Source organism: Anopheles marshallii, chromosome 3 (genome assembly GCF_943734725.1).
Source record: "Anopheles marshallii chromosome 3, idAnoMarsDA_429_01, whole genome shotgun sequence".
Lineage (NCBI taxonomy): Eukaryota > Metazoa > Arthropoda > Insecta > Diptera > Culicidae > Anopheles > Anopheles marshallii.
Genome location: NC_071327.1, coordinates 30,125,816 through 30,140,984, shown reverse-complemented (window position 1 = coordinate 30,140,984; position 15,169 = coordinate 30,125,816). Strand labels below are relative to the sequence as shown.

At 44.5% G+C, this 15,169-nt stretch overlaps 1 protein-coding gene across 1 annotated transcript; it reads right to left on the bottom strand.

The window, feature by feature from the left end:
- Positions 1-2,365: 2,365 nt before the first annotated feature.
- LOC128711689 (atrial natriuretic peptide receptor 1) lies at positions 2,366-14,971 on the bottom strand. The gene is made up of 15 exons (XM_053806572.1): positions 14,554-14,971; positions 14,358-14,469; positions 10,975-11,140; positions 8,388-8,465; positions 8,016-8,292; positions 6,632-7,066; positions 6,434-6,554; positions 6,245-6,363; positions 5,942-6,020; positions 5,376-5,496; positions 4,088-4,613; positions 3,657-3,999; positions 2,771-3,384; positions 2,543-2,690; positions 2,366-2,441 (listed from the first exon to the last, which is right to left on the bottom strand). Exons 1-15 carry the CDS (start codon positions 14,969-14,971, stop codon positions 2,366-2,368), a joined length of 3,633 nt encoding a protein of 1,210 aa, XP_053662547.1.
- Between the last annotated feature and the right edge of the window lie 198 nt (positions 14,972-15,169).

Genomic DNA, 15,169 nt, shown 5'->3' with positions numbered 1-15,169 from the left:
TGCTAGCTACACTTCGGGCACTATCACACGCAATGCAATGCATCACAGCGAGACACACAACCACAATAAGGATGCAACCGTAACCCACAAAGGAGCACACACGTTAACAGTCCGCATGGGAAAAAGTATCCCCGTTTTTTTTTTTTTTGCTTTTGCACTCTGTCGTATCCTTGTGTTAGCGATGGTATCTTACTGGTTAGTGAAGCAAATTTGTGTTGAATCGTAAAAAGTGCGAACCCTTACCGCACTTTGCTTCACCCATCACCATAAGCCACCACTACCACCACCATTACCATCACAAAAGATTGGCGAAGGTTGGTCCGGAATTTATGGCCACCGGAAATGCGGAAGTTGTCTGCACAAGCCAACCAACGAACACGAACTGTCACTCGTGGAAAAGGTTTCTGCGTGTGTCCTTGCCAGTTCCGATACGGGTCCGACTGGGAGAACCCGAACCCGACACCGAGACACTCACGAGAGTGAGTGTTGCTAGTGTCTACGCGCTCTCTTGCGCTTGCACGGCCGACCGAGTTCTCACACCGACTACCGATGGTCTGTCAGCGCTTTATTACGATTTGTAAACAGAGAGCCATTTAGCGCGTTTGCACAAATCCTACAATGAAGCATCGTTCTGCGAGGGAGACTGGGGGCCGGTTACACCATGTGGCTTCCTTTCGGGGCTAGTGGAAAGTTAGGGGCTCTCTTAGAACAACGCTACAGTCCTCTCCTTAGGGGCCGTTAAAATGAGCGAGCCAGGTATTTGTTGAATGTAAACAGACCAAACTGCCGAAAAAAGAAACTGTACCACATGCTGGTCATCGGTGTTGTTGACGGTGGGTTTTTGCTGCTGCTTCTGTTTCAGTTTAAACTGAGGCCACGACTGCGTCCAAATGTTTGGCAAGCATACAATGTTTGTTTGCTGTGGCTGTGCAGTTTGTACCTAAAGATTTGTGTAAAATGTGTCCTACATTTTGCTGTTTAGGAGATGTGGTTATACGTGGTCAGTGTCCCATTAGACAGAAAAGCTTTCTTTGATTGATGGAGGCGCACATTCTTTTGTAAAAGTGATGGAGACGCCTGGTACTTGATAAAGTTGGGCGGTTCAATTGTTTATTTATTTTAAGTCAATAAAGATTCCAGTTAACAATTTGATTACTTTTATACTAGACTAAGATCTTATTATTCTTATATTTATTATAGCTCGCCTATATATAAGGCTTGGCGATTCTCACAAAAATTAACAACAACAAAAAATCATCTCGGTCGAACTTGTTTGTTTCAACTATAATCGAAACAAAATTATGCTAATGTAAACAGTACAAATTCTCAGAAGGATAAAAATAACGGTGGAACAATGAGAACAAAATGTCACAGTTTTGCCAACAAATGTTCGTAGATTTTTTTTAAAGTTAAAAACTAGTTTTGGTTCCACTGTTCCGCTGTTTTTAAATGATTTTATACGCTTGTACTTTTTATATTTTAACTTGTAATCCATATAATTTCTCTTTTCTTTACGTTTATATTTCTTAACAATTATTTATAAATTATATTTTAAATATCAAATGAATGAAATTAGAGTGAGAATGAAAACTGTGCAAAACAGCTACTTAATGGGTAGCATTTTAATGAAAAAATTAATCGATAGAAACAAAATTGTTGTTACAACAAGGATACAGAAGCAGATGTCTGTTAGTAACCCCAAAACAATCTCATAATATTTATGTTCTTGTTAAATATTTCTATCATGCTTTGAAAACTTTAACAAAAAAAAACATGATACGAGCACTAATTGCACGTTTGCACGCCACATATTCAACAAACAACTGAAAGGCAATAAACATTCTTATACAAAAAATAAAAGGTTGACTAAAACACCATAAATCAGCCACCATAGGTTACACATTTGTATATGTCCACATTTATTCAGTTTGGTCGCTAGAATACAGCGAAAATACATCTAAATAGTCCACAATTACAATGTACCGACGGGTATTGTCGGGTTATAAACGCTACACAAAATAATCTACCATCTGTCTCCATCCTCTTCTGATCACGTTTCCTTTCCTAACAGCACCCCTGGGCACTATGTGGACAATTGGTTGATGACGGTACGGTATGTTTTTCTCACGGCACACACACACACACACCCACACATTTGATCCAATTTCAATTGACACATTAAAGGAGGATACCATTCCAGCATGCCGTCGCCTATCCGGTAGGGGCTGAAACCGTCCGACAAACCGTCTTCGCACAATCGGGGCACATCCTCGGGCTTGATACGAATACGAAGCGAAAGACACTGAGTTGGCTAACATTGACAGTTACAAGAGTACTGCGGCGTAATGGCGGTGCTCATTCACCTTTACTTTCCGATCGCTGGAAACAGGATCGGGAATGGGACTTCGTTCTCGTTATAGTTTCTCATCGGCGTTGGCGGTCTGCAATGCAGAGAGAGAGTGAGGCATGAATCAACACATCAATCAGCGGTTAGTTAGCGGTGTGTTTGAATTGATAAATTCGTTATCGCTATCGGTTCTACCTGGGATCCGGTTCGGAGCACTCCAGCAACCAGTAGGTCGTCACGATGCCTTTACCCTTCAGTTCGACGTCCCCTCTCAGCTCTGTTCGAAACGTTCCAAATTTGTCCAGAATTTGTTTAGCAGCTTCTGACACGTGAATTTTAAGTGCTTCAAGAAAAGAATTCGTATCCGATAGCATTGAAAATCTCGTTTTTTGTTGGGTAAAATCTAGTTCTATATATACGTACGATGTCCGGTCGATTCCATCCGCGAAGCCGTGTTCACGGTATCCCCAAACAGACAGTAATGTGGCATCTTCTGTCCCACCACCCCAGCACACACCGGTCCCGAATGAATGCCAATGCGGATCTTCAGTTGATAGTCCGGTTTGTGTTTAATGGTGAAGGATTTGACCGCATCCAGAATGGCCAAAGCCATCAGCCCAATTTCGCGCGCATGATCGTGACCGTTTCGTTCCGGCAAGCCCGACACCACCATGTACGCGTCCCCGATCGTCTCCACCTTGTACACATCGTAGAACCCGATGATGCGATCGAATGTGCTGTAAAGATCGTTCAGAAAGTCCACCACCTCCATCGGCCGGCTTTGGGCGCAGAGGGCCGTGAAGCCCACGATATCGCTAAAGTAGATCGTGACGCACTCGAACTGTTCCGGCTGGACCATCTCGCCGGCCAACAGTTGCTGGGCGACGGGACGTGGAAGGACCTGGTAGAGCAGCTCCTCCGTGCGTCGCTTTTCCATGCTGAGCTGTTCCGTCTTTTCTTCCACCAAGCTTTCCAAGTTGTTTGCGTACTGTTCCATGCGGCGGAGCAAATCGTCCATGAGATTCTCGCAGAATCCTCTAAAAAAGAGGTGTAAAAGATGTTAACCGTATCTGGTGAAATTGTTCAATGCGTCCACACCGAATAGAAGCCGTACACAACGAGTGTAGTCTACGCTGTTTCAAGCTTGAGTGCTGTCTTTACTTTTTAGAATTCTTCAAGACTATTCACGTGCCGGAGGAGTATGTACGTTTTTAAACCTCAGCAGTGAATAACCTTCGGAAGAGCTTCATAAAAACGCTAAAGACGCAACACGCACAGCCCATTTCCATTATACCCAATTCAATAATACTTCATGATCAACCGCACGCTGCTCCGGATGCCCGAAAACGTGGGCCGATCGTCCGGACTGTCCGACCAGCACTTCTCCATCAGATCCAGCAAATCCGGCGGACAGTCGCGCTGGCCCACAAACGGTCTAAATGGGGGGCTCTCGTGCAGTGCCACGCGCTCCACAATCGCTTGCGGATCCAGGAACTGGCGGGCCGTTTCGTACGGTCCACCACGCACCACAATCTCCTCCAGGATGATGGCGAACGAGTACACGTCACCTTTCTGTGTGGCCGGCGTACCCGGTACGACGGTGGCGGGCAACAGTTCCGGCGCAACCCACAGCAGCTCTGTAAAGTTTAGCACTTGTGAGAAGAAAAACCAACGAGTGACAGATCGGGGCAGGGCAGGGACAACGACGCTGCCTACGCTTCTGCCGCCATTTGCGCTTACTGTTATAGTAGTTCTGGTCGCGCACGTACTCCGACGGGGTGGTCAGGGTGCGTAGTCCAAAGTCGGAAATTTTCAGCACAAAACGACCGTCGATGAGGCAGTTGCAGGAGCGCAGCTTGCCATGCACACCGACATCACTGTTGTGCAGGTAGGCCATACCCTTGACGACGTCGTGGATCAGCGACATGCGAAAGTTCCAATCGAGCTGGATCGCCTCATTCTCGAGCACATCTTTCAGGCTACCCTTGGGACAGTACTCGGTGAGGATGAGTATGGTTGGCCGGGGTAAATCGATGCAGGCACCCACGAAGCGCACCGTGTTTTCGTGACTAACGTCACGGGCCTGCTTAATCTCCCAGAGCAGCGTGGAGGTGATGTAGACCTTCTTCTTGGCCACCTTCTTAATGGCGACCCGTTCACCCTTGTAGATACCGATCGTGGTGAAAAGTTGGGCGGGTAGTTGCGAGTTGCCGGATGCTATCGAGACACGTCCAGAGTTCAAACCGAACTGTTGAAGTGAAAAGTTCTACGGGACGGAAGAAACGGAACGAACAAAAGAAGGTTGTTTAGTAATAGATAATTCCAATGTTATTGTCTTTTTCAATATTATTGTACCACAGGATGGTCCTCTAATTGCTACATTTTACTAAGATAGTTTGACTTAGTGACTAATCACTAATTCTACTTTAATCGATTGTAAACAGTTGAGGAACTTTAGAAGAATCATGTTTTTTCAATACTATCCAATTTATTGTAAATTTATTCATTAGTGTTACTTTAAAATGCTAACGCATAAGAAAACTATTTTAAACACGGCTACAGCACACTGGAATCGTCTAGACACACTTTCATCCAGAAAGCTTGTTAAAATTCAGCTTCCACAACACACTTTCCACACTGCATAATCCAACGGCATCGAACCAGCCAGCAATTGGCCAACAGAATTCGCACTGCATTGGATTGCACCGAACAAAACCCGGGTCGGACAATTATATTCAACCCGGTTTTATGATGCACCTCACCAAACCAAACCTTTCCCCACGCGGTCACTCACACCGAGTCCGTTGAATGAGCTACCGTCAGCCATTGGTGACATAAACATCAAATGAAAGTGGATGTATCGTTGTGTTTTACTTTCCCGCCCGTTTCGATTGAATAATTCATTAGACGTGCCTTTCACGGTACGAATCCCGGGTAGCAATTATAATTGAAACGATGAGCTGGCGCTTATGTTCGGGAGCAACGGGCGCGCATTTTACCTGTTCAAACTCCTCCCCCAACGACTTACCTCGTAGTTGAGCTTCTGCAGTCCCATTTTGCTGCCAAACATTTTGCCCACCTCCAGCAGGACCTCGTCCGGTCGGACGCGCCAGGACATGTTGTTCAGTTCGCTATTAAGTTTCATTTGTCTTGGGTTGTGCCAGATATTGCAGTAGTGACAGAGAGTGGGAAATGGATAAAAGCATCAATTAGTAAAGAAAAATAACCGTATTGAATGACACCCATTTAGGCCAAAATAAATGTCACCGATAGGTACTAGGCTACATTGAGGAAAACTAAAACTAAAACATCTCAAAAAATCTTTCTATCTTAAACATTAACGATAACACAAGAAAATGTACAACTTCCATAGCGTAACATTCCTTAAGCTCTTTCAATGAGTCGATAACAATAATTAGATACATTGACCCGAATTGCCCTGAAATCTCGATTCATGTCCATACGTGATACGCCTTGTTGGCATGTAAAAACGAGCTATCCGTGTTCGAAATTAGCCGGCACAACCTATACCAGCTGATGGGAGTAGAGCAAGAAAGTAAAAATATCCTCCCGTAAGCATCTATCAGTACTCACTTGCACAGTATATACGTGACCGCTGCGGCAAAGGCGGAGATTATGCCGAATCCAACGAGCCCATAAAGGATAATCATGTCTATTTTGGTGGAAAACCAACCACCTCCACCAGTGCAAGGGCAAAAAAGAGAGAAAACAGATGGAAATGGGTTCAGTTCAGAGGAGGAGCAAAGCGAGCACCCATGAGCCTTATCAACAGGGACATCATTATCGTTATGCTTGCGAGTGATTTAGTGGTAATTGTTGCTTGCTGTTTCGGGAGGGGTATTCGAAAATAGAAAGCAGAGCGCTTCCGTTTCTTACCGCCATTCCCTTGGCAGGCGGGCGATGTACCGAGGAACCCACATTTGGGCACATCGGGCGGTGGACCTTCCCGACCACCCGGCCAATGAATCTTCTTGCCCTTGACGGGGGAGTATTCGCTGCGTGAAAGAAAGGGGGCCAAGCATTAGTAGCGTCTTTTTGGGGATGGGGATGTGTGGACTCCGTTACCGTGTGATACCGTAGTAGTGTGCCACCACCTCAAACCGGCCGGTAATCGGATCCAGGTCGAGGATGGAATAGTCAGCATCACGATCGCCGTTGTCATCAATCCGCACGTGCCCCGTGATACCTGCAATGATGGATGTGTAAGACAGTACCGCTTTTCTCGCCTGACGATGTGACGAACGGCACTAAGGTGCAACTTACCCTCAAAGTCGCGGCCCCACATCTTCCGCGTAATGGCCGTACCGTCGTGTATATCACCGCCCTCATTCAGCGTATCATTCAGCGCCATACCGAGCAGGTAGACACCGTCAAAGAACGCTCCGATGAAGAAGTTAACCTCTTCATCCTCCACGAACGTGTAGTTGTAGTCGCTTTTCGCCAACGATCGTACCTTCTCGGCAAAGTACTGATAGGTCGGGCTGGTCGGTTGCAGCAGCGAAACGCGTAGCAGCGCCTCGTACGACTTGCGCGCCTTAAAGTCATCCTCATCGCCCAGCTCCCAGTAATGGTCACCCCAGTAGGAACTTTGGAAGATTTCCACATCGAGGAACGTGAAGTCGCCCCGCGTCATGCCGAGTGCAAGCGCCGAGAGCATAAATTTGCGCACCAGGGAACCCCGCACGGAAAGTATTATTACTGCGAAACACACGGAACGGAACGGAGGGATTGGGGTTTGGTTGACTAATTAGTGCTCCCAGCTGACTGCAGGAAACAAATCGTATCGGGGTGAATAAACTGTGCAGTTTTCTACCGGGAATTTGGGAAATGGTGACAGTTTCTACGAACTGCTGGTTGACAGAGAATGTAATTAAGCTGCACATTATTGTGATCTGTTTGAGATTGCCATTCGATTGATACAATTTAAACTGGGTTGCAGATAATATTTTTTTCTCAAATGTTTGATAAAGTAATAATATCTTATGTCTTTTTTGATCTGCCACTACTGTATTCATAGTTAAATAGTTGATCTAAATGTCGGAAGAATGGGATTGACTAAAGATTTAAACCAAGAGTTATAATATTCTCACGATTTTGCAGGGAATTTCAGGACCGATTCTAAATGTACGATGAATAATTCACGACATCACATCATCATCTCATGCTCTGCGAGCAGAATTAGGTCTAATATGAGCATGTTTTAACAGGATGAGAGCCATTTGTACGATAAGGTTTAAATTGAATAAGAAAAAAACGAAGAAAACAATTACATAAATACTTAATGCAATTTACAATTACGAAATACTTGCTTCACACAAAATCCTATAATATTTACTTCCTCGTGTCAGACATGCTTAAAGATTTGTTGATTGATCGTCTACACTTGAAACTTAACTTTTATTCACGTGAAGCGATTAATAAACGATCGTCTAGCCGCTAAAGAAGTAACTTCATGCAATAACTTCAAGTAGTATTAAGTTGTACACAAAGTTAGTCTGAGGCAAATAAAACAGATCACAAACACACTCCCTCTCAAACACAGCACCAAACTTTAACTTTTTTGTTCAGAAGCGCACAGCCCCACTTCATCGATTTGATGATAAGGCAATCGATCGTTCGCAAAAAAAGGCAGAAATAAAAACCTTACCACGAGCATACATGCTGGCATCCTTCAGGTAGGCATCGATGTCCTCCTCCTCGTTACCGTCCAACTCCCGTACAAACTTGAGCAGCTCCTCGTCCTTCAGCCCGTACTCCAGGTTTTTCCCTACCGTCAGTGAAAACAGATCCGAACGGTCGATGATGAGTGCGATATGGCGCCACCCGAACTGTCGGAAGATGCTCGAGAACACCAGCTTCAGGCGGCACTGGCAGTACGACATGCGGGTGAGCGTTTGGTAGCGGGACTTATCCTTGAACATGCCCTACAGAGTTCGACAGGTGCGAAAAGGTGAATCAGAAATAAAATAAACCTCTACCCCCAACAGGGCAAATAACCGACGCCGCCGTTCCTCCTTACCGAGCTATCGTTTTTCCACCTGTTGCTCAGCCGACCCAGTATGCCGGATGTCACCGAGAGTTCACCCTCGGAGGGTGGCTGTGGATGGAAGTGAAAGAAAGTGCAGAAAAGAAAGGAAAGGGACGGCCAGCACGGCTTCTGTTAGCATGATTACAATGTTTCACACGGAACGGAACGATACCATCGATATCGGATTCGGACCAAACAGAACGTGCACGAGTCGTAGAATCGCTAGCAAGGGAACTATAATTTTCTTCTACCAAGCTGCTTCTTCGCTTCTAGGGTGCAGCGACCTGGGTGCACAGGTCAAATGGGTGACCCGATATGGTCACTCGGAAGGTGGTACAGGTGCGAGCAGGGAATAAATCTTACTTCAAACTTGACACCTTTCGCTTCCCCCTTCTTCTCGCCAGATCATCGTGCGATTGGTAGTGTTAGCCAGCTTTCTTTGAACTCGACGTCAATGCCGTGCCAATTAAGATGCACGGGACGTTTGGTACGGTCGCGGAAAAGTGTTGTAAGTGAGCGCAGTTTACGAGTTTTACACGTACTCTAAACGATAAAACTGTCCAATTAACCTCGGGAACGGGTGGCACCGAGCAGTGCATTTAAAGTTCGCGTGAAAAGCAATGAAGGAAGGAAAGGTAAATGTTAAAACATTGCGAATTGGGATGTGCTGAAGAGTGGTTTAAAGATAATTTTCTTTTAAAGATAATGTACCAAAGGGTGTTATAGGTATAAGAGTTGTACGAACGACAGACGTCACACTGAAACGAAGGTTTTTTGTATGGAGCAACGCTTCGTGTCCGTCGAATATAGCGACTCTAGTATCTACAACATTTTCTATTGATCATATCAGAGTGAGTTGAAGTCGAACCTCAAACAAAGAATAAAGATCAATATCTTGGAGGCGAACACGTCCCTCCGTGTAGCTTAGCTGATCGCCAATGCCACGAAAAAGTTAAAAGTAAAGGAAGTGCCACGAAAATGTTAAAAGCTGACATTCATGTTTTGTGTGGCCCTTGCTAAGGATGAGACCGTCAATGCATTTTTTTCTGAAGGTTTATTAGACATCAGATTCATGCAAACTTAATATATTTAATAATCATTATTTGCTGTTCAATGTTTTAATGAGCGTAATTTTATTCCAAAACCAACATTCTTCAACGTCTGTTGTAGTGTTTCTGAACCCGTTTTCGATTTTTCTTGCTGTTTTGCGTTAAATTTGTCATCAGGAGAAGAAAACTTCAACAATCTTGAGTGGCAAACTTTTGAGTGCTTGTCATCACCCTCTTCACAAAAAAAAAAACCCCTGTGCCATCGGCTGAGCTTTAATTCTGAGACGGATGCCGCTGCACACGTCTTATTTATGTATTTATGCGCATAAAATTTCACATTCATATGGTTGCATATTGAGTTGGGCGGTGGGAGGGAAACATTTGTGTCTCCCAAAACCCAACCCTATGCATGCGTTGCTAAACGGTTGGCGCATTCCTTTTTGTTTTAATAAAAATAAACGCTTTCGTACAGTTGAATGACGATAGTAAAGATGCGGATGGAATCGTGCCCGATCGTTTTTACGTTCCAGCCGGCCGTTTCCTTCCGGACGGGTGATGAACTTGAAACTTGGCGTCCGTCTGTGTGCCCACCACACGACAGCAATGTGATGGCGGAACGGAAAGAGAATGGATAGAAAACAAAACAAAAAAAAGCAACGGTTCGCAATCATTCGAGCATACATTTCTGCCCCATTAGACTTTACTTATCCTATCGTCCCCGGCTAAAGAGGATTGGATTGGCAGCGAAGTGCAACTGGAAACAATCATTCTTTGGCGACCTTTCCAACACATCACTGCTGTCGGCCCGGAAGGGAATGGATGCCATGATTGTTCGTGTGTTTATGGACAAATCAAAACGAATCCCATGGACGTTGTCTTCGGGCTTTTTCTCTTCGAGATGGAAGCATCAACGCAATTCCGGTCCGTCGCTTGCATCACACCCCGCTTCCCTTGCGCCAAGGGAACGATCGAGAAAATTAAGATGTATTTATAGAAACTAACACAAGTTGATTCTCTTGCCAGAAGCTTCGCTGACCTTCCGATTAGAGGAAAGCACAAAATGAAGAAGACATACCCAAAACGAACGACGAATGATGTTGACTGCGCCACGCGACATGATGACATTTAATGGGCATTAGATAAAGGCCGTAGGAATCACTGAGCGGACCAATCAGGAAATTATCCGGACCGAATGCTAACGATAAATGAGCGTCCCAGCGCCATTCCAGGGACGGGCCATTCCTTGCCGGTCAAAGCTGTACGAAACCAAGAATGGGCGAAGGCGACATGGCTAACCAAACAAAATGACCATCGCGTGGGGATGGCGTATTACGAAAATACATCCAGCGACCATCCCCGTTGGCCAGTGATAGCAAAAACCAAGGATCAAGGCCGCCGATTGCTTAACGGTAGATTAAACCTCTAATTGTGGTGATTCATTAAATAAATTTGCTTTTCAAATAGCTCTCTGCTCTATCCGGACGGTGCAGTTACTTGGCATGGGTGATCCGACATGCGGGGTCACTTACCTGATCGCCCATGCCGGTGATGATGGGTGTGTTCCAGTAGTCGGCTAGCTGTGCGACGGGCTCAAGCGCGAAGGCACAGGCAGGTCCGATGAAGGCGATCACGTTATTCTTGAAGTGTAAATCGGCCGCGAGCCCGGGTGATTTGGAACCGGAGCAGGTAGCGTAACTGAAAATGGAGGAACGGTAGAACGCAATGTAATTGATATTCATTTCCGAGCAGCGCAAGATTGGTCACATGGTTTGATCGTGTGTGGGACGGAGAGAAATTAGATTCTCGTGCCAATGTAAAGGACATTTAGTGGAATTGCTGTTAGAAGGCAAGCGGAAGAGATGATTTAGCATTAAATTGTAAAAGTATCATTAATGGTTTAAATATACTTCTCTTCTTTTATAACTTCCTTGTTCTCATTTTGTTTTCCCTTGTTCTTCTTTATATTCTTTTTTTCTTCTCCTTCTTCTCCTTCTTCTTCTTCTTCTTCTGTTGTTTCTCTTAGATCAATTTAAGATTTATTATTGGTTAAACGTTTCTCGTTAGTGTTTCTATTTTCTAGATAGTATTTCAAGTTACGAGTGAACTGTTTAGAACCAAGTGAACTGTGAGATACTATTGCGGTGACTGATGCAGCCACCACAGTAGCATACGATGATTCACTGAAGGGAAATTGCAGTAATAAATATAAAATTCTACAACCCCGGAGAGAATTGTTTAATAATATGTTGTTGTACCATAGGTATCTTCAACAGTCATCTTCCAAAGATATTTTGTTCTTAATTGTGGTTCCTTTTAATCATATAGTTGAGGCATTGAATCTTATCAACCTTTTCAACTCTCCAATTATCTCTAACTCAAGATGATTTGAAATTATAAAAACCACGTGGATACATTGACACTTCCCAATCAACCTTTCTTTTGTTCGCTAGTTTCAAACTGTTCGGTTGATGACAGGAAAACAACTCATAATACACTATTTCCTCCATGTCTCACTAAGTACACGGTAGACCTTTACTAGCGTTGCTTAGTAGTTATCATCAAAAGGCATTTTCGTAAAATCTTGTCACATTTCTTGTGTATTGTATATATTGCATAAAAATAGTTTAATTGTTACTTTTATTAGTTTACGGTTTAATTCTTACGTGACGAAAAGACATTCAAAATTACCGAAGCTATTTTTCATCAATTATACCACCATAAACTTTTATAGATAATAACCACCCTCCGCCGTGGTCAATGAATACTCCATAAAAACATAAATGAAAAATGCAAATAAAACGCAAAAATAGTTTCCCAAAACCAACCCTCTTTCAACGGGCGTTGATAGCGGTCTGTTGCCCCAAAAAAAAAACACCAAATTCGAGGAAACCGACGATGGGTCAAAATGTTCTTGGCGAAACGTCGTGACAACAAACAAACCGTGCTGCCGGGTAAAGGAAACTGCCATCATTTATTGGTGTCATTTAATTGCCCTGCAGATATGGGGCTAAGCATAAGAGGATTAGCATCCGCAAACTTCTGCCCACCCAACACTCAACAACTCCGAGGCAAACGGTTTGATTGGGGTGCTTCGAACGTGTCAGCTGGCGGTGTTTGCATGCTCCACGAACTGGTCAAACAAATCCACTACAGCAGAATGGGGGGAACCTTTTCTTTTTCGGCACGGTTTCTTGACAAATAGATTTTCTTTTTTAATTTTCCGACCCGCTTTGGCGCCACAGTATTTTTGTGGATTGCGGGGCAGAAAAATGCCAAACTGCCTCTTATTGTGGCAGCCGAGTCGCAATATGTGTTGAATAAAGCAAGGAGTTACTCGTTTCGGACAGGGATGCGTAAAAAAGAGCCGAAGGACGACACATAATTTACATAAGTATGCTTATTTACTCCCCCGTTAGCGGCGCAAGATGACCTACAACTGTTCCGCTGGCAAGTTGAAAGAATTTGAAGGACATTTTGGGATAGGCAAAGATGGCAGGAGAAGCTTCCCCGAGAAGCGATTGGGCCGGGTCAGTATGCAAGTAAAGAGCTTCCGAAACGTCTCCGGCGATGTTGCTAATCTCATGCCGGAACTTTCGATAGGACGCATCCCAACGGGCTTGTACATCCTGGCCTGTCAACATGACGACTGTACAGACGAAGCAAAAACGCCTTCACTATCGGTGTTACAGACATAGACGGTGGCCGGTATTTACTCATTACAAACAGCTCACGTTCAACGCACGTGCACGTGGCCGGTGCTGATGAGGCTTGTTGCATGTGATCGTTTCAGCACGTCGAGCGCAGCACTCGACAAGGCTCGAGACTGATACGGCCAAAGTCTAAGGGCCGGAAAAACAAAGCTGAAATAAAAATCCCAACCTTAGGCACGCATTTCAATGTGGGTTATCTTGATTAGGCGTTTGAGCAACTACGTGTTGACTTGATGCAATGCAGAGCTTTGAGATTTCCGGAAAATTCGTCCTCAAACATCTTGGAGTTGGGAAGCAAGAACATAATCAACACCAAAAAAAGGGAAACTTTTTAAAATCATTGCATTCAATGAAGTCTGGTGATAATTAAAGCATAATAACCTGAGGTCTACCAGGTAAGGTAGTTGTTGTAAATGTTCCGAATGGAAATGAAGTGACGTAGATTGTTTAAACTAAGCATTTTAGTTGCTTTAAGACTAACTAGTGCTTTATACTTTACAAAGTACGTAGTAAAAAGAAAGAGAAAGCCAAATAAACGTGTGATAACACGTGTGATCACTGATCATTTCAAGTAAATTCTTCTGTACGGAAAGATTAATTCCTTCAGTTCTTACTCTCATCTGTTCGTCATAAATCAATCACAAATGGAGTAGACTACTTTCGCCACTGATTATGGGAAGACTCTACTCTACTCTACGCTACTCTTCTGCGGAAACAGATGAAGTCTTCAACGTCTGACTGTCATCCCTTTACACTAGTCCCATTAGAAGTCAATCACATTCTTCGACGATCATCGGAAGTACACTTCTCCCTTATGTAATTTGAAGAATTCCTCAACTTTCCCACGATAGCGAGCCGAAAGTCAGCTCACTTTGTGGATAAATGATCGCCAAGAGCATGCTCCCACAGTACTTTTTTTCGCAATAGATAGTAACTCAGTCCCTCGAGATAGGTATATTAGACCTGGCAACATAGCACAGCACTGTTAGTAATCAAAAATTATATTTTATTCAAAACAAGGAATAAATTTTCCACATCGTCCAAATTGTAAGCTTTCAAGAGAAATTTTAGCACAGTTGGTCCAAGAAATGTTTGATTTGCTTATATGTTTATTTCTCTGCTTGCATATCTATTCAACTACTTCTTTGTAGAGAATCAATTCAATGATAGTTTTTATCAATTAAGCATTTATTGTCACTTACCTTCTCTGCACCTTGCTCAGCCGAACGTTGTGTATTTTCATGAGACTTTGGTTGACCAGATCCAGCGCTAAATCGATAGCCGGCCCACAGCGTTCCAGGTCAAACGGTGAGTCTGTGTAGTACGAAGGAGCATCGGGACGAAAATTTAAATACAAAACGGCAACTTTCATCCCGACTCCAGCAACGTGTAACCTACCGAGATGCGAAGCCATCAGCACACCTACATGGTACACGGTGTAATTTTTATCGTCATTGATCGGTTGTATCTCGAGGTTGCTGAGGCTGCGTTTGTGTACTCGGTCGTGCATGGGACGGCTCCTACCGATGGTGGCGGACGATGGTACTGCTGCCACACTGCCATTACTCGTGGAACTCCCCACACCCGGCGACTCGTCCTCCTCAAGGCTGTAATCGTCCCCATCGCGATTCGTCTCGACCAGATTGCTCAGAAGCTGTCCAAGTTCGGTATCCTCCACCGAACGCTGCACGCTCGCCCTATGGTCCCGGGGGTGTGCCGTGACCCGTGTACCGAAAGCCACGCACAACAAAACAACGCACAGTAATGGGCCGAAATTTAGTGACGCCCTGGTTCTGCCGTGTCCTGTGCCATCCATCGTTGACGATTGTCGCCGCTCCCTTGCAAGTGTTTGCACCAGCAGTGCCAGTTTGTTCCGTTCCCCGGCAAAATGAATGAAAAGGACAATTCACGGCTTACAGGGTGCAGCTTATGGACGTTGGTCTCGGTGATCCGACCCAACCGCGGAAGCAGGGTGTGTCATCGTTGGACGATAGTCGTTGACACCGCGCTCCTT

Excerpts from the sequence above, each read along its gene's own strand:
- LOC128711689 (XM_053806572.1), bottom strand. The coding sequence starts at position 14,971 with ATGGATGGCACAGGACACGGCAGAACCAGGGCGTCACTAAATTTCGGC. Across the intron at positions 7,067-8,015 it reads TGCCAGCATGTATGCTCGTG|TAATAATACTTTCCGTGCGG; the intron begins GTAAGGTTTTTA and ends TGTGTTTCGCAG. Across the intron at positions 2,691-2,770 it reads GATGGAATCGACCGGACATC|CACTTAAAATTCACGTGTCA; the intron begins GTACGTATATAT and ends CTTTTCTTGAAG.